General features: G+C 43.4%; 1 protein-coding gene across 6 annotated transcripts in view; it reads left to right on the forward strand.

The window, feature by feature from the left end:
* The window catches only part of NFYC (nuclear transcription factor Y subunit gamma), a 37,106-nt gene extending 16,477 nt beyond the window's left edge, over window positions 1–20,629 (forward strand). For 5 of the 6 annotated variants that reach the window (XM_074925980.1, XM_074925978.1, XM_074925981.1 and 2 more), the window contains 9 exons: window positions 2,075–2,187; window positions 5,928–5,999; window positions 7,536–7,649; window positions 9,975–10,070; window positions 14,095–14,268; window positions 14,583–14,741; window positions 18,377–18,484; window positions 19,232–19,291; window positions 19,752–20,629. In XM_074925980.1, coding sequence (XP_074782081.1) covers window positions 2,083–2,187; window positions 5,928–5,999; window positions 7,536–7,649; window positions 9,975–10,070; window positions 14,095–14,268; window positions 14,583–14,741; window positions 18,377–18,484; window positions 19,232–19,291; window positions 19,752–19,871 — 1,008 coding nt within the window. In that variant the 5' untranslated portion in view covers window positions 2,075–2,082 and the 3' untranslated portion in view covers window positions 19,872–20,629. The remainder of the gene's footprint in view (window positions 1–2,074; window positions 2,188–5,927; window positions 6,000–7,535; window positions 7,650–9,974; window positions 10,071–14,094; window positions 14,269–14,582; window positions 14,742–18,376; window positions 18,485–19,231; window positions 19,292–19,751) is intronic. The other variant, XM_074925982.1, reaches the window with a different exon arrangement.

Raw genomic sequence — 20,629 nt, forward strand, 5'->3', positions numbered from 1 at the left:
TAAATACTTGAAATATCTTCGTTTGTAGGCAGATGGTATTATAATGCAAATAGTTGTTGAAGAGTCATCAAGTAACTTGTCAGTCGCTGTTTCCATAAGGTTCCTTACCTGGAGTTCTTCCTGTCTCAGACTCTTGCTTTGAGACTGAAACTGTGATCTTCTGACCTCCTCTTTGTCATCCTCCGTCAAAATCCCCTTCGGCTCTTCCCACGCCTCCTGTGTCCCCTTCTCAGGTTGATGAAAGGAAAATACAACTGTTCAGAGTCTGCCTGGAAAGTGTAGGCTGCAGGAGGTAACGAGCTAATTGTCTGACACTTATGTCTTTGATCTGTTAATAAGATTTTATGGATCATCGTTGCTTTGGAATAGAATTTGAAAGTCCTGGCAATTGGCCGTTGCCTCCCATCGGTATTTGGGTGCGTTGTCCAGTGTTAACTGTGCTTCCCTTCGGCTTGAGGAAGGACTAAAATAAACCTTTACATGGTGGATGAAAAGCGAACGGGGATTGTGCCTGTCTGTGTCAGAGCTAAATCTGCTCTTGTGCCTTTTTCCATTACATGGCAACGCACAAATATCTGCGTGTGTCTTGAGATCTTTCCCTATAGAAAATGTAGCACCCTTTCTCTGTAGCTGGAAGTTATGAGAGACACAGAGACTTATTGTTTGTACGTGGTGTGTGCATGTCATTCATGGAAACTTCAAAGCTGCTCTGAGTGACCCCGAGAGCGTTTAACGTCAGTAGCTCGCTGGCTCCCTCTGCTCCGCTCGCCTGGGGAGGGAGCGGTGACTCTTCTGGCATTCACCAAGATGCTTTTCATGCATGGGAAGCGCCGAGTCCCGTCCTGTTGGGTTTGTCTCGGCAGGTCCTGTGGGTGCTTTTGGCACGTCTCCCCTGTCCTTCCAGGCTGCCATCCCTGTTGGGAATCCTGCCGGAGCCACACGCTCCTGCCGCCCGGAGGAAGCCAGCAAGGCTGGTCTTGGTGTTCGAGGGATTCCCAAGTGGTGCACCTGACTTCATTTTAATATTAACTAGACCTGTCTTAAGAGTTCCTTGCCAAAAAGGCAGGACTTGATCCAGGAGTTCATGGGGAGAAAAGAATTGGGTCAGCTGGGATTTGAAATGTGCCTGGACACTGCCACGCGGGCTGGCACCATCTCGGTCACACGAGGACGAGGTTGATCAGTGCTGCATGCCCCGACCTCTTCATCATCTTCATTTCAGCACAGCTGAAAGTCTGAACCCAGTTATTGTCCCTTTATTTTCTCCTTATAAGTTCCTGATGACGACATACTGTAAATAAAGCCATTTGCAAAGATAAAAGTCTTAACGAATGCACAGACAATGTCCAGTATAAACTTGATAATAGCCAGACTTGCTTAACATCCTGCAGTTGCAGAAAGTTAAATGACAGGCATGGGGCTTTTGAAAATTGTTTCAATTAAAAGATTTGAATTTTAGATCTTACTTTTGACATTGTGCATTATACAGGCTGTTAACTTCTCCTGTTGGTTATACCGAAGGAGAAGAGTTATCTTAAAAACAGTGTAAAGGCACAAAAAACTGACATCTTTCGACCAGGCACAGACGCAACTGTTCCCTTATACTTTTTAGAAATAATACTGGGCCGACGTGGGCATTCTGGTTTCAACTTGAGGGGGCTTTACTGATACATCCTGCACTGTAACAAGCAAGGGGAAAAAATGATTTTATAATAGATGCACACTGGAGAGTGAGCTGTGACCGGGCATCAGTTGTTTTGTAACTCCTTGTGAAAAGGCAGAGCTCTGATAGGGGAATGGGGAGACTATTTTTGCTTGCGATTTTTTTTTTTTTTTTTTTTAAATGTTCTTTTTCAGTCTTTGGAAAAATAAATACAAGTTTAAAAAACCGTTTCAGAGGCTGTGAGTATCTCTGCATTGTTGCTGTGAGACCCGGAGTGGCATATCTTATTTTGACAGTTTTCCAGCGCGATTAGCCCGTCTGGCCCCTTCCTGTATTCCTGGGACTTGGAGGGAATGTCTGGGAGCCTTTGACTCCCGCCTCATTGCGAACGCTTGGTTTTCTTTCTCCCAGCTCCCAGAATGTCCACAGATGGTGGCTTCGGCACAGCTAGCAACAGTGATGCCCAGCAGAGCCTCCAGTCCTTCTGGCCGCGAGTCATGGAGGAGATACGGAACCTCACAGTGGTGAGTGTCCTCATCAGCTCCGGTATTGCTGAAGAACTGACAGTGAGAAGTGCCTGGTAATATCTGGTATCAAGATAAACCTCAGCTTGGACATATTCCTGCTGCTTACAGGGTCTGCTGGAGCTGGCTATTTACACACCACAAGGCAGATAAATAATCATTCGGCCAGGCTTTTGACTGTTGGCTACAACTGCCAAAACTTGAGATCCAAATTGAAAGCAGCTGATTCATAACATAATGAGATGTTACAGTCGTGCCTTTAGCTCTTTCTGGACTAAACAATAAGACAAAGTTGGTGCAGAGGTTCTTTTAACATACTAAATGATGACCGTGGCTGCTTTCTAGACAACTGCGGGGGAATTATCTTCTGTTTGAGAGGAGAAGGGAAGTGATTTTAAAACAGCTACAGGTATAAGCCTAGCTGCCATCTGCTGTTTTATCTAACAGAAGGTTGAGGGATTTGAAAATATACCTCACATTTTACTCCATGGGCTGTTTCTAACTACTGTTCAAATTCTGTGACACAAAATGTGTGACCAGCATGCGAGGGAACCCTTATGCACGCCAAAGGACAGGCCACATCAGCACACCCTGGGAGATGTTACTGTTCAAAATACGACTTGGTCTTTTTTTTTCCCCCCCTTCAAACACCTGTCTGTTGACAGACAGTTACAATTTTGTGAATGAATTTGTGAGTTTAGACTTTTGTATAGAACTGTTATGCCCTCGCAGAACCTTGTCCTTTGACAAGCCTGAAATTTTGAAAATCACTTGAATGCCAAGTGCATTGTTATCACATGCTTTATTAATTTAAAGACATTTGATTAAAGAAAATCCTGTATAGGCCGAGAATAAGAATTGGACTAAGCAGCTTCGGGGTTTTTTTTTTCCATCCCCAAAAGAGATGTGCCTGAGAATAAGGGCATATAATAAAAATGACTTTTCAAGAGAGATTGATAGATTACTGTGATACAGTGGTCCTGAAAGCACACTCCTGTGCTTTTAATGTAACTGAAAACAAAAGGACTCCAGTCAAAGACGGGCTGTTCAAAGTGAAAACCCCAATCCACTAGTCTGAAGATAAGCTGCTTTTTTCAGCCTGTGTGCAGATAGTTGATTAAAGAAACAGATGTAGAAATTTGTATGCATAACCAGAATTAATTACTTTCCTCTTTCAGCGCAGTGAATTCTTGTGTTCAAGAGCTGTAGTTTGTCTTCATCTCCACATGAAAGGGGTTTATTATGCAGCTTATCAAGTACGGGCAGCTTAATTTTTAACTGTCGTATGAATCTATTTATTGCATTGCTAGCTAGTAAGTCATTGAAAATTTAACTGAGGACAGTGAAGGGGAGTTGGAAAGGAAAAGGGATAACTGCAAAACATTCCTACGCAGTTGTCCCCTGCGTAATCAAATCCTGAAATTTATTGTGCGTCTTACTGAAAGTGCTCCCATGGACGTGGACGTAAGTAAACCTAAAGCTCATCTGCATGTACTGCGTAGCGGAGGTCGGAGCAGCTGTTTGCTGGAAAGCCTGCTTTGGTTGCCTGCTTTTCAGGGCTGTCTCTACCCGGTTTTGTGCATTTGCCATGTGCCACTAGTAGCTAAAATTCAGGGGAAAAAACAAGGGAGCTGCTTTAGAAGAGCAAACCAGAGCTGCCCGTTCTCTGCCCGATATAACAAAGGACTGTAGCCTAGTCTTGGAGAAATAGGAAACAGGACTAGGCTGAAGCTAGCATTTCAGCTCCATGATGAGTTAGAAGAGGCCTGTGAAAATCTTGAGACCTAATTTGGAAAAAAGAAAAGATGCAGAATTGGTGTCTAAAGTCTGTTCTGCTGGGTGGTAGCCAGTAGTGGTCATGCTTCCCTTCACCATGGTACTTGCGTATTAATTTTGATTTATGTGACGTTTGCCTGTCTGCCTTAAAGGAATAAAAGAGCTTCATTTTTTTTCTAACTTCCACTGTCTCTCTTCTCTAAAGATTTTAATAGCTTTGTACCTATGCATGTCTGCTTGCAGTTCTGCTGTTCATAGAAGTTAATATCCTTAAGCCTGTTAAGACTTTCACAGGTTAGAAATTTTGTCCTTATCTTTTTTCGAGGCTTGCTCAAAGCTCACAAGGCTCTTTTAAAAAGAAAGAGCTTTTTTTTAAAAAAATCAGCCAAAAAAACTCTAAAAAAACCTTTGGGATATTTTTCCATGCCCTAGCAACCCCGTAACTTGTTTATGTGGCGGTTACTGCTTGAAAATACCACCCTGAGCTCATTGTGTGTTCAAGCACAGGTCCCAGCCCCGGCTGCCCTCTTCTCTCGTTGCCCAAAATCCTTCCAAAATGCCACTTTTCACCAGCGGGATGCAACAACCCTCAGCTGTTCTTGCAAGGACACCCCCACTCCCCAAGTTCATTCTGATTTGCAGCGTATTACTGGGAGCACCAGGAACTCCACGTTCAGGTTTCTCCCCAGAATGAGGGCACAGAATGCTTTTTTTAATATATATGCATCTAAAATAGTGTCTGTAAGTATACATAATTTTTTTTTATACGTAAATTAAATAAAATACCCACTGGTGGAGTGCTGGCTGGACCACGCACAACCTCCATATTTTGCCTCAATAGAAGACAGCATTTTCAGCATTTTTTTCCCTCTTTTGTTTCACTAACATGTCTTGCAGTGCTTTCTTCCCTAGAGAAATGAGTTTTCTTTTATTTTGTATGACATTTTTGTTAAGGAGGGAAGACATTTTTTTGGAAGCCCTTTGTGGGTAGGGATTCTGCATTCCTGACGCAATGGTACGTAGCTTCAGCCTTTCTCCCTTTTTAAGAGGCTCCTGGTAGCAATGAGCTGTGGATTTTTTTTTTTTTAATTTTTTTTTTTTTTTTTTTTTATTCCTCTTTATATCTTCAGAGAAGGGAGAGCGCTGTTGGGGTTAGGGAAACTGCTGAACTTCACTACCAAGAGCTCTGTGCAGAGAGGATCTCCAAGAGCCACGCTGGTGCCTCCTCTCGTGCAGATTTTAGCAAAGTGGTGTCTCTGCTGCTCACGTTGGGCTCACGGTAACCGCTGAGCAGAGCAGGGTGAGTCAGTGTGATGACAGAGCTCACTCTCATCTCCCCTAAATCATCATTACACCATTCTGAGTCAGCGGTTCTCTTTGCTGGAGAACAGCGAGAAATCCATCTGAAAACAGGAATAGGCAAGATTTTTTTTTTTTTTTTTTTTTCTTTGGGGGAACAAGATTCTTGCAAGGTTTTTAACACCAAAATTGGTATTGGGCAACAGGGAAGTACAAATAAAGCAAAGAAGGTTTTATCCTGTGGCCCCGCATAGCTCTTGTTTGCCTTCATTTTCTCTTGTGACTTTTTGTAAATTCCAATGGTTTTTGGGTCTGGAGACACCTAATCGAATTAGTTGCTTCAAATATAAATAGATGCAGAAATGTGTAACATTAGAAATGTTCTGTTCCGCAGAATGACTTCAACTTTGAGGTGAAATAGTAGATACAAATGTCGTGACAGAAGATTTAAGTAGAATTATATCAGTATAAAATACAGAAAAGCAGATGAGAATTGTCTGGCCTGAGGAGAAGCTGCCATACCTCAAAAAAAAAAAAAAAAAAAAGTTATAAATCTAATTTTAGCCACATCAGTCCTAGACAATACAGACTTATTTTAACGTTTTGTATCTTACCTTTGTTTTCAGTATCAGTAAAGAGTCTCTCAAATGTGAATCTCTCTGCAGAAAGACTTCAGAGTTCAGGAACTCCCTCTGGCTCGTATTAAGAAGATAATGAAGCTAGATGAAGATGTGAAGGTACACTCATGGGTTTTTTCTTCAGTATTTATGATCCTTTTGGTGGATATTGTAGCTATATTTCCTTTCAATTCATTATTTCTTATTATCATTATTTATTACTGTTCTTAAAGCACATTCTAACAGTTGCCTTGAATGCAATGTTAGCTGGCCTTTTATAATTAAACTGAGCTGGGAAAGCAAAATCACGTGGGATCTTTGCTGAAGAATTTAACAGATTCGCTTTCTTCTGTATAATTCTGGGTATTTCCAGTTTTTTCCTAGCACTGAACTGTCTTTTCGCCTGCTTCCTCCTTGTTTCTCTCGACTCTTCCTTTCACAAAGCTATAGAGTGTTTAGTACGACAAGTGATATCACTTAAATGCTGTGCTGTGCATTTAATTTTTATGGAAAAATAAGCAATAATTTAGGTGGATAACGCGGGTTTGGTACCAGTATTTGAGCTGAACCCTTGACGTGTGACTAGTGACGATAACACATGAATTGACTGATGAAAACTTACTGACATAGAAGGATGGAGAAAGGAATCGCCCGCAGCGTTTGACTCTCGCGCTGCTCCAGTCCTCCCTGGTTTTTAAGTTGGAAAACCGTCAGACACTTAACTCCTAAGAGAGAAGAGAATGATTTGCACTTTCTTCTTGTTTTTCTCAATGTGATACCATCCTCCTGTTAGGACAACCTTTAACATTTCAATGAGATCCTGAAAAAGGTGCGTGTTGTCTTCCTGTACAAGGGAGCTATTCATTCAGCCTGGGAAGGGAAGGAGCCCAGGCCTCTGAGGTCCCGGTTCAATGTCTGAACCAAATGAGTGTCAAATTTTTGATGATGGAGGGGAAGATGAGATTTTTAGGGCGAGGCAGGAGGAGTGGAGTGGGGCTGGGGTTTAAATTGCTGGCCTGCCTGAAACATTATTTAACAAGAAAGCTGAACTAGGGAGTAAGCATTAATGCCAAGCCAACTAATAATGAAACTGCTTAATCTGAGTAAAACTTGAGCTAGATATTTCTTAAGGAAAAGGAGTTTGGTGAGACAGTCTTTACTCAGACCTCCTTTTGCAATTTCAGCGTTCATTTCAAGTGGTTGCAATGTTACAACTATAACGCAAGGGCCAGGTTTTAAAATGAGCCTTCAACCTGTGCTCTTCGGTTTCTGAATCGTTTCCGTACATGCCAAGGCCCTGCCAGGAGAAGCTGCTGGTTGACTCCCTCCCTAGGTGAACGTGCACTGATGCCTTTTGCTGCCGTGATCCAGCACGATGTGGAGTTGACATCAGACTAGTCGTGGAGGAAACAGACTTTTGAGGCAAATTTTAGATGCCCAGGACTCTCAACACGGTGTTTAACTTGAGGCTGGTCACTCTTTGGACTGTCAGACCCATAGATAATTCTGATGTGGAAATTTCCTCAACTTCACCGTTAAACAATGCAACCATTCAGATTTGACTGAACATGATAAAGTTACTCTGGCTACCTCTTTGCAGTATTAGAACACTCATGGTAAACTTTATTTTTAAAAAAAATGTAAATTTAATTGCAGATGATTAGTGCAGAAGCTCCCGTGTTGTTCGCCAAGGCAGCTCAGATATTCATAACAGAATTGACTCTGCGAGCGTGGATACACACAGAAGATAACAAGCGGAGGACTCTGCAGGTAATGGAGCTGCTCCCAGGTAGCCTTCAGCTGCTTCACAAACTTGTTTTCAGCTCTTTGTTTCCATAATATGAGGCGTGTTTTGTAGACAGTAACTTTAGTACCTGTGTTTATTGCTACAAACCTGTGTACAAAGCACAGTGTAACTGTGTGACTGAAATGCTTTTTTCTTCTATTTGTTTTCAAAAAAAGCCCCAACAATAACAACCCCAAAACCCAAAGCTGCAGCTAGTTGTGACCTGCTGTAAGGACTTGGGATAGCTGTAGCTATTGAACTGCTAGCTGATTTATTTAAATTTTTTTTCAGTAGTAGTTCTAATGTAAGCTTGTAGATGTTAGTTTGTGTCCGTAAACGTGTAGAGATGAAAACACAAATACCCTCCTCCAGAACAGATTACTGTTTTGTCTGGATTTAGAGGCCCTCAATAATAGTAATTTTTTAGCGGTTCAAGAGTAAACTGTCACTTTTCGGGGTCTTTTTATGCAGGGGATGGGCAGGGAAGTGTTCACTTTTAGTCCTACGTGTTGACCACAACTGCTTGAAACTATAATAAGATCGGTTCAGGCCCTTGGATCGGAGGTGAGAGATTGAGATATTTAGGACCATGTCGGCTCTCCCGTACGCTGGCGCAGAGATTTCAGTCCAAAGCTATTGAGCGGGCATCCAGCCACTCACTAAACTGGGCTAATGCCACTTGCTTAACCCAGGTTTTAATTCAGTTACCATGGGGAGGATCTATCTGATACACATGCCGTGAACAAGGTGCTTTGGAAGTACAAGTGCTGACTCAGGCATGTCCTGTTCACAGTTTTCAAGCTTCGATGGATCCATTTATTTCAGAATAGCACTCAGATCCTGATCCTAAGGTATAAGACCTTGAATTGACTCCGGTTTTATTTCTGCCTGCCTTGCCTTCCCCAGCAGCTGCCATCCCAGAACAGCTGCTCTCCGCACGGACAGTGCAGCTGGAGAAACGCAGTTTCTGCTTATCAAGTATTTGGGAAGACAATTTCTAGTGGAGAGGTCTGAGTTATGGAAGTCTATTCCTGAGGAAATTGGGTTGAACCCAATCCTCAGCACAGAGGATGAAATACGAGATAAATCTGTTCAGTAAAAGTTTTCTTCCTGGTGAAGATACTTTTATAATATATGCTGCCTGCAGAACAATAGAAGTGTCTCTCTTGTGCTTTCTATGTGATCATTGTTTGGCAATTAAATGCCAAGACAGTATAAGGTTTAGAAATGTCAACTAGCCTGAGATGAGAGGATTGATAGTCTTTTAAATGTTACCTACTCATTAGGCAGCGTAGGCATCTTTGTCTCAAATCTTGTTCGTATATACGCTTTACAAATTTATCTTCAGCTAATGAGAATGAGATTTTTAATAGCTTCTTGAATTAGCCCTACTTTTTAAGATGGCTTGCAAGCATTTTAAAATGACAGAGTACATTTTCTTTTCTTTTATTAAGAAATTCATCTTTTTTTGTCTTGGGGGTTGTTTCAAATCTTAAGCAAATACATTTAAGTGGTAACTTTCTGCTGGGTAACTCTTTATTCAGGTCTTTAATGCTTCGACCTAATGCTATTCCTTGCATTTCGTTTTTAGGCAAGGTATAAAAGTAAAGTTATAAGCCGTTCTGAGAGGATACTTACCTTGCCAGTTTTTCACAGAAGCCCGTTGGCTCTTGCACATCCTTTTTCTGATACGTGTTTGGCCAGTTTGCTGAGTATATGTTTTAATCTTCTTGCTTTCTTTTAAACATTTTGCCCTTCCACATGCTGAAGCTTGCTCTCTCAACATCTCTTGGGATTCCCCTGCCCTGAATAAGATCCTGTGATACTTTTTTTTTTTCTTTTTTTTTTTAATCCCATTCCCAACTCATAGATCCTGCATATGTTGCTACTAATACTATACATGGAGTCGTCATCCTGGTCTTTACACAGAGCTTCTTCTCAGATATTTTTGGGATTTTAAAATTATTTTTTAGACGAATTCTCAGGTTTTTTTTAATGTGCTAAAAGGCTTATGGTGGTTGTTCTGAGCTCTCTGTAGTGAATTACAGCAGTACTGTTGTGGAGAGCCTGATCAGGCCCGGTGGGTGAGTAGATGACTGTAAAAGCCCAGGTTTGCTCGGGACCTTATTGCACGTCGTGGAGGCCTCGCTCAGCACAAGACAGAGCTGTGGGACTGAAACAGAAGCTTGAGCACCTGGGCTGGAGAAGACGCTCTCGCTTTACTCAATTAAAAAGCTCCAACTTCATTTATCCACTGACAAAACAGACTTCTAAAGCTGAAGAATGGTTTTCTCTTTTTATTGTTATAGAGGAATGACATTGCCATGGCAATTACAAAGTTTGATCAGTTTGACTTTCTTATCGATATTGTTCCAAGAGATGAACTGAAGCCTCCAAAGCGGCAGGTGAGACGTAAAAATTATTGTTGTATTTTCTGTCCTTTCCTTGGTGTGATTTCCATCTCTAGTCAAGAGCTGATAAAGCAATACAGAATCAGAGTTAAACATGAGGTTTGTGCCTCTCTTATGTGTTTATTCATAGGAGTTTTCAGGTTCTTAATTTTTTATTATTTTTTTTTAAATGGAAATAGAGCTTGAGTTGAGATTGGCAGAAGTCTGCCTTGAGGATTTACTCACCTGACAAAAACTACTAAATAGCTCTGATACCAAATGTTGCCAGTGTTAAAAATTTTTTTAAAAAATGTGCCGAGCCTGCGTCCTTTGACTTGTAAAGGGACCAACAGGCTTCTTTGCTTAAAGTGCCACCTCCTGCATCCTTTGGGGCAGCCACTGCTACTGTAAACATCCTTGACTGGAAGCTGTAAGGTGTTAGAAGGAGCTTTCAGTCGGATGTTTACAGCAGCAGGCTGCCACGGTCATCTGAGCCCAAGATCTTTGAAACATAACAAGTTTGTGTGTTCCAGAGCACTTGTTCCCCTCCGTGTTTGAGACAGTGCTGAAAATGCAGTGAGGTGGGGTTGAAGCTCAGTCTTGCTGCTTCAAATGCATGAAGAAAAAGATCCAGCTCCTGGTAGACTAGTTTATCTCCTTCACCTGAAAGTTTGGTGGTTTGCTGCTAGAAGTTCCCCAGTTTGGTAATTGCTCATCTCTCTTTGTTACAAGCTGCCTGGTAAATAAAATGGCTGGGCCATCTCTTCTAGGGAACAGCTCCCCTCGGACAGTGCCACACTTTGCTCAGCAGCTCCTGGAATCATTGCCCAGGACTCAGCTGGAGGAATTTCTTCTGAACAGTAAATTTTAAAAAAAAAACCCAAACGTTATAATAATTTATAACAATTCCTTCACCTGGTTTTCTGATACTTTTGAAGGTTTGCGGGGTGTTAGCCTTTGAAAAAAATCCAAGGTGGTCCTTAAAACAGCTTTTCTAGTGAGTGCTACTGGAGAGGCTGGCATATGTAAAACATATTTCTGGCAAGTGTTTTACTTGGAAGTTTTTCTTTGACATGGGTTTTTTGGGTTTTTTTTTTTTTTTGTATTCCCATATAAATCTGGATAACATGCAAAAACATACCTGCTTTGAGAGTAGAGATCAGCAGTTCCACAGTGGACCTGGATTTTGGAAGTTGTTTATTTTACTTTTTGTCTTGAAGTCCTCATGGTGCTACTGAAGTGATGGCCAAAGAGAGGAAATACACGCTTCATCCTTTGTGATGGTGTCCTGAGCTGAGTTTAACCTCTCATTCCGATTTCCAGAAGCAGCATGAGTTTCTAGTAAATGAGGAAAATACCTTTCCGTGTCACAATACGTGCAGGAGAGTCCGTCCAACTGCTGCAGTCAGCTATGGTTAAAATTAGCATCCCAGTACTTCATTACAGGTGCACTGGGAACTCTGTGTCATGTACACGTGGTGAGCATGGCACAGCTCCGTCCAGCCCTTCCCTGAGTTCCCTGCTTTATCCCTGCAGCAGGAGTGATTTATCCAAAGATCATTAGTTCAGTATTAAATAAGAAGATGAAGCAGCAGCCTGCACGGCTGCTCTCGGTGCTTTGCTTAACTAGGGGAAAGAAGACCCACATTTCAGTTCGTTCAGCTCGATAAGCTGAAAGGAGTTGGCTGCAGCCTGAAGTAAGACAGGTTAATTCTGGCATTGCAAGTTCAGCTGGTCGTCTTTTAGATGCCTCATTCAGTTCCTCTACTTTGTAGTGCTGTTTTTTAAAGAGTACTCCATGTTTGGGAGGGAGAGCATTGCCCGTATCTTTTCCCTTGCTGGAGCCTTTTCATTTTACGTCGGAATGTTCTGGTGACAGAGCATGCAAGTTCTATAATCAAAGGAAATGCCTGAAGGATTTTCAAGGTGTGTTACACGCAGGTAGGTTGCTAGGTTAACGTGTCTCGATGACACGTCACACCAGAGCTGTGTCTCTTGGATTGCACAGCATCAGCAATGAAACCTTGTTGGGTTTTGGGTTGAAACAGGCTTTAGAGATCTGTCACTCACCGATAAACTCGCTGCCTGCGAACACTGTTGCATCATCACTGGAAATACTTCTTGTGGCAAGAGAAGTTTACTGGAGAAACAGCTGCCAGATAAGAACGTAGGTTAGGACTTTGCAGTGGAAAACACTCTTGATTCAACAGTGTTGAAAAGTGGCTGCCTGTAGGCTGACAGCCTGCGCCTTTTGGCTGGGGGTACAATCTGTATTTTATCTCTACGACGACAAAGACCGTTTGACAAGTTCGTGTTGGTTACGTGGAAGAGCTGGGAATGAAACCACAGCTGTTACGTTGCTCGGGTAACTAAAGCTAGGGCTTGGAAATAAAAGGTGGCAAACGGTGTGATATAACCTAGTTCAAGCAGATTTGGATTTAAAGCCATTTTTGCCTGTAGCAAACCCAACTTAACCTGGAATAGATACCTCCAGAAGTACTCGGTTGCCTCGTTCTTTCAGGATTCACCTAGGAGTTGAGGATTGGAGTGCTCTGGAAATCACATACCTAAGGACTGGGCTTTTCAGAAACAGCCCCAACTCTGCTGTGCATGCAGTTTTATGGTTAACTGGAGACATGCCCTGTTGAATAATAATATATTTTTAATTTGTTATTAATCCCTCCCCCAAAGGATTTGATTAAGCGAGTAGGAGTAATCAACGAGCTACCATATGTAGGAAGTGTATTGCAAGTGTTTGATTGCAGTGGGTTGCAGTACCGTGGGAGAGTGCTCCTGTTTGCTCCGAGAGCCAGGCTTAGAAGTTGGCTCTTGATTACAGCCAACTGTGAACAGCTTAATCTTTGGGGGGTCATTTTCTGGTAGGCTACTGAGAAACCTCCAAGCAGGAAGTCTTGTCTTTAGTTGCTGTCCCTCTGAGAGACCAACATCTAAGCGAAGGGGCTTTTACTCAAGCCTGATGCCCATCTAGAAAACGTACATTAATCTTCTTTAATGTGAATAATTCTTTTCCTCCCCAGTTGAATATACTGAAGGTAACCTGTGAGCAAGCCTCGTGTAACGCAGGGGAGTCGAGCAGGCTTGTGTAAGCCAGAATCTACCATGTTGTAGCACGTGTAAACATCCTACACTCTCAGCTGTGAACTCGAGGTGGCTGGGAGAGGATTGTTTACGCCTTCTGCCATGGAGTGAACGTCTGGTGAGCTGCGTCTTCCCTGAGGTGCAAGGTCTGATGCTCCTCTGGGGAGCTTTAGGAGTTTTGATTCTTGAGTGTTAACAGCTCGCCACTGAACAGAATCTCTGAAAATCTACTTGCCTAAAATATCGTTAATCATAAGGGACTTTAGAAAAGACATGCTTAGGTAAAACGAACCAGCAGTATTAGAGCCTGTGCTTCTGACAGTGAGCTAGAGCAGAGCCTTTTGTTTCTTCACGCTGGTGAGATATTCCTGCTACCAGCAGAATCAGATACAAGATGAAATTGTTATGCTTCTGGAAAAGCTGGATTTAAATAAATAAATAAAGGCACGAAAGGACGCATCAAGTCTATGACTTTTATTCCCAGAGGTTTAACGTTGGAGCTAGATTGAGATTGGTGTTGGGCACGTAGGCTCGGAAGGGGCTTTTGTTGACAGATGAGCCTTTGTGAGTCTTCCTGGTGCATTTGCAATTCGCTCTGTGTTAAGATAACAGGCGGTGATGGAATTTACTGATGAGGAGTTGCATGGATTTCAGCTATGGTAATTTCACTCACTTGCTTCTCGTAATGAAATTGGTGACTACATTATTATACATAGGGTATTGGGAATGGTTTTGATTTCCATATAGCTGAATAAATGAGAAAACCCGTTTCGATTTATCATTTCAGATTTACTTAATTAAACTGTTACGAACGAGGTATTAAAGATATTTTCCCATGGAGCATGCTGATGGGGGGGATGTTTGAGCAGGGCGGGGGGGGCAGGGCTTTGGATATTGATCTGTTCCCTCCCCGTTTACCTGTTTTTCACCTGTGCTGCAGGAGGAGGTGCGCCAGGCTGTGACCCCAGCTGAGCCCGTACAGTATTATTTCACCCTGGCTCAGCAGCCCGCAGCCGTGCAGGTTCAGGGGCAGCAGCAAGGCCAGCAGACCACCACGTCCACAACCACGATCCAGCCAGGCCAGATCATCATTGCCCAGCCTCAGCAGGGGCAGGTGAGCCGTGAGCAGCGTGCGGGGGCTTCGCAGGTCAGCAGAGCCGGGGAGACCATCGACTCACCTGTGCGTGATGCATTGCAGTGTCCTGTTCTCACTGCTCGGGACAGTCGCTACAGAAACATGTTTTCTGGTCACCACGGAGCGTTCAGATACTGTAGTAACGGGGGTCAACTAGGTGCTGGGTTCCCCCTGTGGTGATTTAAACATCAGTGTGGGTGTAGGACTCCGTCTGTCTGTGCCGATGTTTGTATGCGGTGGCTGTGCCGCTGTGTTCAGCCCTTGCTCAGTCCTCACCCCCGTTCTGCCTGCAGAGCACCCCGGTGACGATGCAGGTTGGAGAAGGCCAGCAGGTCCAGATAGTGCAGACGCAGCCACAAGGACAGACCCAGCAGGCTCAGAGTAGCACTGGGCAGACCATGCAAGTCATGCAGCAGATCATCACCAACACGGGAGAAATCCAGCAAATACCGGTAAGACTTTGCCAGCAGACGTGTGTAGCAGTCTTGTGAGCAAACTGTCTGCTGGTGTTCTGGCATGAGACTCTATATATCTATGCTTTTTTAACTGTAAGAGGAAGTTTGGATTGAGTGGTGTGTCTCCTGCACTTAGAGAGGAAAACTAACCCTGTGTGACACGAAGGGGGAAATAAATCCAACCCATCCAGTGTAGACTCATTGCCCACCCCCAGCACTTTCCCCTGAGTGAAGTAGTTACAATTAGGAAGCAATAAATAAAAACATTTCCTGGATAAACCTTAGTTCATTACGACAGCAGGGTTTCAATAAAGCACAATTAACTTCTTTTTGCCTTTACTTGGTTCTGCATCTGCAATCTGAAGTCATGACCTGGCAGACTGAGTGGGAAAGGTGCCATCTGTGAGTTATTAATAAACTTTTTATGTTAGAAGAAATATTTCTACAAAATACTTCGAGCTGGTAGGAGGAATGGCTTTGCAGAACCAGAAAATATCTCCTCACTTTCACATCAACATAGACCTGCCGTGACCTTAAGAATGGGGTTTTGAGTACCCAGCATCAGCAGTAACAGTCTGGCATCTGTCCTAGGTAAACACGTGGGTGAAAAAGAAGTCACGTTTTTCCCCCGCCTCTGTAACTTATAATCACAACAAAGCTAGGTCTTTTGGTTCCCATCTGGAAAATTTCACACCTCTTAAAGAAAAAAAAAAAAAATCTATCCAGCTCTGTGTACTTACCCAGCAAACCCAAAGGTCAGACCAAGTGACCAAGACAAGCATTTCACTTTGTCTTTGATTTCTGTTAATTAAGAAGTGTACCCACAGCTGTGGCAAAACTGATCTTTCACACAAGTTTTGCATCTCAAGATTTGCTAAGCTTCCCTCTGTACATCTGGCAAACTTTCGTGCTTTGACACAGCATCTTGAAGAAGGTTTAGGTTGTGGGTGTTGCCAGATTTTTTTTCCAATTCACTTCCAAATTCTTTTCATCTCTTAAGTCTTCAGCTGATTCCTACTGCTTGGCTTAAGGTGTTGGTCACAAAGGAAGTGAATTGCTTGCCAGATAGGGTGGTTTACTCCAAACAATCTTTTTTTCTTCTCTGCATTCTCCACTAGTTTTTTTACTTTTTTTTTTTTTTTTTTTTCTTCCTTTCCTTATGAAAGTCTCTGCAAGATACTTGTTCTTCAAAGCATTTTGGAAGGAGATCTCCACCTCCAGCCTCAGTGAACCCATTACAACAAAACTGAATGTTGCAGCATCCTCCTTTGGTTCAGCAATAAAAGAACAAACAGTTCAGACTTCTTTTCCAGTTGTCTCCAGTGGATGCTGTAGCTCTCTACAAGAAACGGGCTTGGAGATCTGCTAGAAGAGAGAATTCTTTTTAAAGTAGCTGTGAGGGGGCCACAACCTTCTGCAGAAAGTACTGGTCTCTGCATAGGTGGATCCTGTTGCAAGTGGCCTTGTGGTTTAGAAGTGTGAGACTGGAGTTTTTTAATCTGTGTCTGCTTTTGCCCAAGCTTATGCTTCTACCTTCCTCTTGCCCGGGGAGCACCTAAGAACAGGGAGCTGTGCCTGGTCTTCTGCAGCTTCTGACACTGCAGAGGTGAGACAAAATCTGCCAAGTGCCAGAGCATGGTGTCTTTTGAGTCTCTTAACAATTGTAAGACTGCAAAACAGAGCAATTTAGGAGCACCGTTTTAATTAAATAGTTGCAATTTGCGCTTCTGTATCTAGCAGAGATACTGTTTTGACTATAATTAAGAGGATTCTTCTTAATCACAGCGTGTTGCAGGATTGCAGTTTGTGCTGACAGAAGCATCTTTCCCCTTGCTCGCTTCCAGCGAGTGAAGTAGAACAGAACGTGAAGCCGTGCACTCGCTGCGAGAGGTTTTCAGTGCCCCAGCCTGGAAAGAATTTGTGGTTCAGTTTGAGAATGACAGTCTTTGGTCTCTTCAGTGCTCCTGTCCCTTCTGCTATCTTTCTACCGTGCTTTTATTTTTCCCTTGAGTTTCCTCTACCTTGATACGGTTAGTGCTCTCTCCTGATAGATCCTTTCAGTCTGGTTACCTGTTCAGGTTCAGCAAAGAATCTTTTGTAACGCAAATACGACAGTTTGGAACACTCTCATAAAGCTGGTAGTGCCTCTGGCGATTGCAGGAGTGTTGAGAGAATCTTACTAATGTTCTCTGCTGGTTTTCCACATGCTCCTGATACCATGTGCGCTTCCCTCCTGCGATTTACTGCTTACTCTAGAGCCACGGGTTGCCTGTGGAAGGGTGGCTGTTATTTTTTCTAAAAACTTGAGAAAAACCTGGAAATGTATGTGTCAATTAAACGGTAATCATGTGTTTGTCTGCATTAATTTTGTGTCAGATTTAATCCGTATCTTAGCTAGACCTCAGTGGGCAGGTTCTTTTGGAGCTTATTCTCATTTGTGGAAGAACACTCGTTCTGAATCGCTTTCATCCATTCTGTTAGCAGCGTAGTTAAAATCTAAGCAGGAAGCCCCCAGTGTGGAAAACATGATCTGCTGGCAGATCTCAGTGCAGAAACAAATCCTTTATTGAAATGTTTATGCTCATGTGGAGTTTATTTGCTCTTGAAATAATATTTGAGCTTTTAGGCACAGCTGGTGAAGTCAGCAGCATTTGTGTAAATGCCAAGACCATGTTCTAGGCACTTGAACCTTTGTCCGTGAGCAGTTTTCAAGTATTTTGTATGTCCTTCTTTCCCCTTTTTAAAAAGGAAAAAAAAAAAAAAAAAACTCAAAACATTTTTGGTCTATAATTAACCTTAAGACTATGAATCTAAATGTTCTAAAGTTAAATAACACTAAATGAAAAATTCAACAGCAGTATCAATCATACAGTGACCTTATTGCCCCTCAGATGTGTATTGGTAGTATTGGCTTTTTATATCGCAGAAAATGCAAGATGAGAGTTGAGGTTGCCATGATGACATTGTCTTCATATCCCACACCCCCAAGCATCTAACCTTGCAAGATCAGGGTTGTAGGAAAAGAATTTGCATTTAAATGTTACACACAAAGTATTGACACAGAAGATATTGGCCTTTGCCAGGCGGGTGTTGATGTTGGCAGAGCTGTGTTAAAACTTCCCAACTATTACCCTGCAATATTCCTGGGTTTTGTCATCTCTGCTGTCTTTATGTGAAAATTTCCTACATATTCTTTTATATTTTTTTGGCAGGATATAATAGGAGTGTCATTATGTGCAGGTAGCTCGTAACAATCATCCTCATGTGAAACGATACATCAAAGCAGTAACTTGATTCTCGTAACCAAAAAGAAAAATAAGTGTTCTCAAAGCTCTCTGAAATTTAGCAATTAATGTGCTTTAGCTACTAACTGACCACTCCCGTTCTGGAGAAAGAAGTAATGTGCTTCCTCGGGGTTTTACTTCGAGAACCTGCAGGAGTCCTGCGGGCTTCACTCTTGCTTTGGCAGGGTCTGTGGTAGTGGCTCATCTAAACTGTTAATCAACTAAAGCTTCCCGGTGTCATCTATTACTCTGGCTTCTGTTGTGGAAACAAGAAGGCAAGTTTGTGTGTTTCAGGTTACACAGTTATCTGTTTAATTTTCTTTCCCTGCCCCCTCCGCTTGTCTCCAGGTTCAGTTGAATGCTGGCCAGCTGCAGTATATCCGCTTAGCCCAACCCGTGTCAGGCACCCAGGTAGTCCAGGGGCAGATCCAGACGCTTGCAACCAATGCACAGCAGGTATGCACCGTAACAGCAGGGCTGACATGAACTGGTAAAGTGTTGTTCCCTAGCTCCTGAAACTGCAAATTCCAGTCGAATTTACCCAACTCTTGGGCTAGGATTCCTGCGTTTCTTTTCTTCCTGTTCCTTTCATCAGAGTAATAACGCAAGGAGCAGAGCGGAAGCCTCCTTTTACCTGTACGTGAAAGGTGCATGCGTATGTGTGTGTGTGTGTGTCTCACTGTATAAAGCTCACGCTGCTTCTGAGCTGATTGCAGGTAAAACTTCAGTTCATCAAACTTCTCTTTACTTCTGCTCCTTCTGGCTGGGTGAGGGAGGAGCAGCCCTGCAACCTCTCAGGAAAAACTATCGCAGAGGTGAAACATCGAGACCAGCGCTGCTGCCAGCAGGTTGTCTCATGTTCTTGTTGAGGCCGGTCGCTAAGGGATTCTTCTCTGCCTTCAGAGGATAGGAAGGCTGCTGCTTTTCTGTCATCCTGGAGGCCGCGTTCTCCTCGTGAAAGCCAGGGAGGACGTGCTTGTGTTTGGTTTGGAACGGCCGAGCCCCGTGTCCTTTGTTCTTGGCGCGCGGTTCGCACCAGCATGACTGCGGGCCGGCGGCATAAGCTGCATCTTACCACGTGGTGGGGTAATGACGTCTGAAAAGAGTCTAAAAACTCTTGAAAGGCAGCAGCAGAATGTTGTTAGTGGGGTTCTGTCCCTCTCGGAAGTGCTGTCAGTGATCATCCTTCCCTTACCCTTGTAGATAACGCAGACAGAGGTCCAGCAAGGACAGCAGCAGTTCAGCCAGTTCACAGACGGACAGGTAAGGAGGTGGTTGCTGCTCCATCCCTTGGAAGTCGAGGGCTCAGAAGGACTGTCCTAAAACCTGCAGCCTCTAGCAGATGGGCTCCTCCTGATCACACGTGCTGCTACTGAAGCTTAACCAGGAGCGGGATAAGCGGGTGTTGTGCTGCTTTTTTGAACTGGGGTGGACTCTGAGTTCCGCTGCACTTGTTTCAAATTAACACAGTCCCCGGCCCTCTGGGTGGGATCCGTTTTAGCCCTGAGCTCATTTTGGGTGTCAGAATGCACAGAATTACTTGGTTACGATTTAGCAGCCAGTGCCTAGGGGCGATTGGTTGTCTGGTTTGGGAACAGGTTTTATTTGGACCTGAGAGTTTGCTGTTAACGCCGCCGCTGAGCTGGCAGCGCTGTGCTCGGAGGGAGCCGGGTGTGCCGAGAGCTGACAGTCCTTCCTCTCCCCTGCTTCTGTTCTCTGCCAGCAACTTTATCAGATCCAGCAAGTGACCATGCCTGCAGGCCAGGACATCACCCAGCCCATGTTCATCCAGTCCACCAACCAAACGTCAGACGGCCAAGCCACACAGGTGACAGGGGACTGAGCAGGGACGCTGTGGCAGGTCCCCTCTGCGTGGAGACGAGCACGTGCCAGCCTGACCTTTGCCATATCAACCTGGTCTGACGATTCCATCTGCTTCTGTGTATCTGTACTCGATAGGAAGCCTATAGTAGGCTGCAATCTCCGGTGCACTGTACATCTTCCTCTGGTGGGTATGGGAGAATATCCAACAGACACTGACAAGAATGCAATATTTTTATTTTTATTTTTAGAAATCGATATTTCAGTGTATTCCGCTGCTTGTTCAAACCCATACAACCGAACGAGAACTAATCAGAAGGAATTTGTAGCATTACCCAGTACAATTATTAAAGGGTACTGCATCTGGTTTGTTGTAAGAGCTTTATTCCTGGCATTCTGTTTGTATTTTTCCTTTGAATAGAGTTAGATCCAGTTCTCCTGTCTCAGTGGTTTATTAGGGGTGTATGAGGGGAGTGTGTGTTAGATTTTCCTCTCCTGCCTAATTTTTTGATAAGCCGGAGCATTGGCTGTATGCAGCTTGAGGGCAGGGAGTAGGGGAGGTGTAATTAAAGTGAAAACAAACGAAAAAAACAACCATTCCTTGTATTATGACTGTATTTTCTAGAGGGCAAAAGCTTCTTTAATTTGGCCTGGTTTCTTCCAGAAACACTAATGGAAATCTGGACAAACCCCAGCCCTGCTGTTAACTGTTGTACCAGCCTCAGTCGATGCATGTAATATAAGCTTCATAAAATGAAATAAATTTCCTTTGTAAGATAA

This window comes from Athene noctua, chromosome 24, assembly GCF_965140245.1.
Source record: "Athene noctua chromosome 24, bAthNoc1.hap1.1, whole genome shotgun sequence".
Classification (NCBI taxonomy): Eukaryota; Metazoa; Chordata; class Aves; order Strigiformes; family Strigidae; genus Athene; species Athene noctua.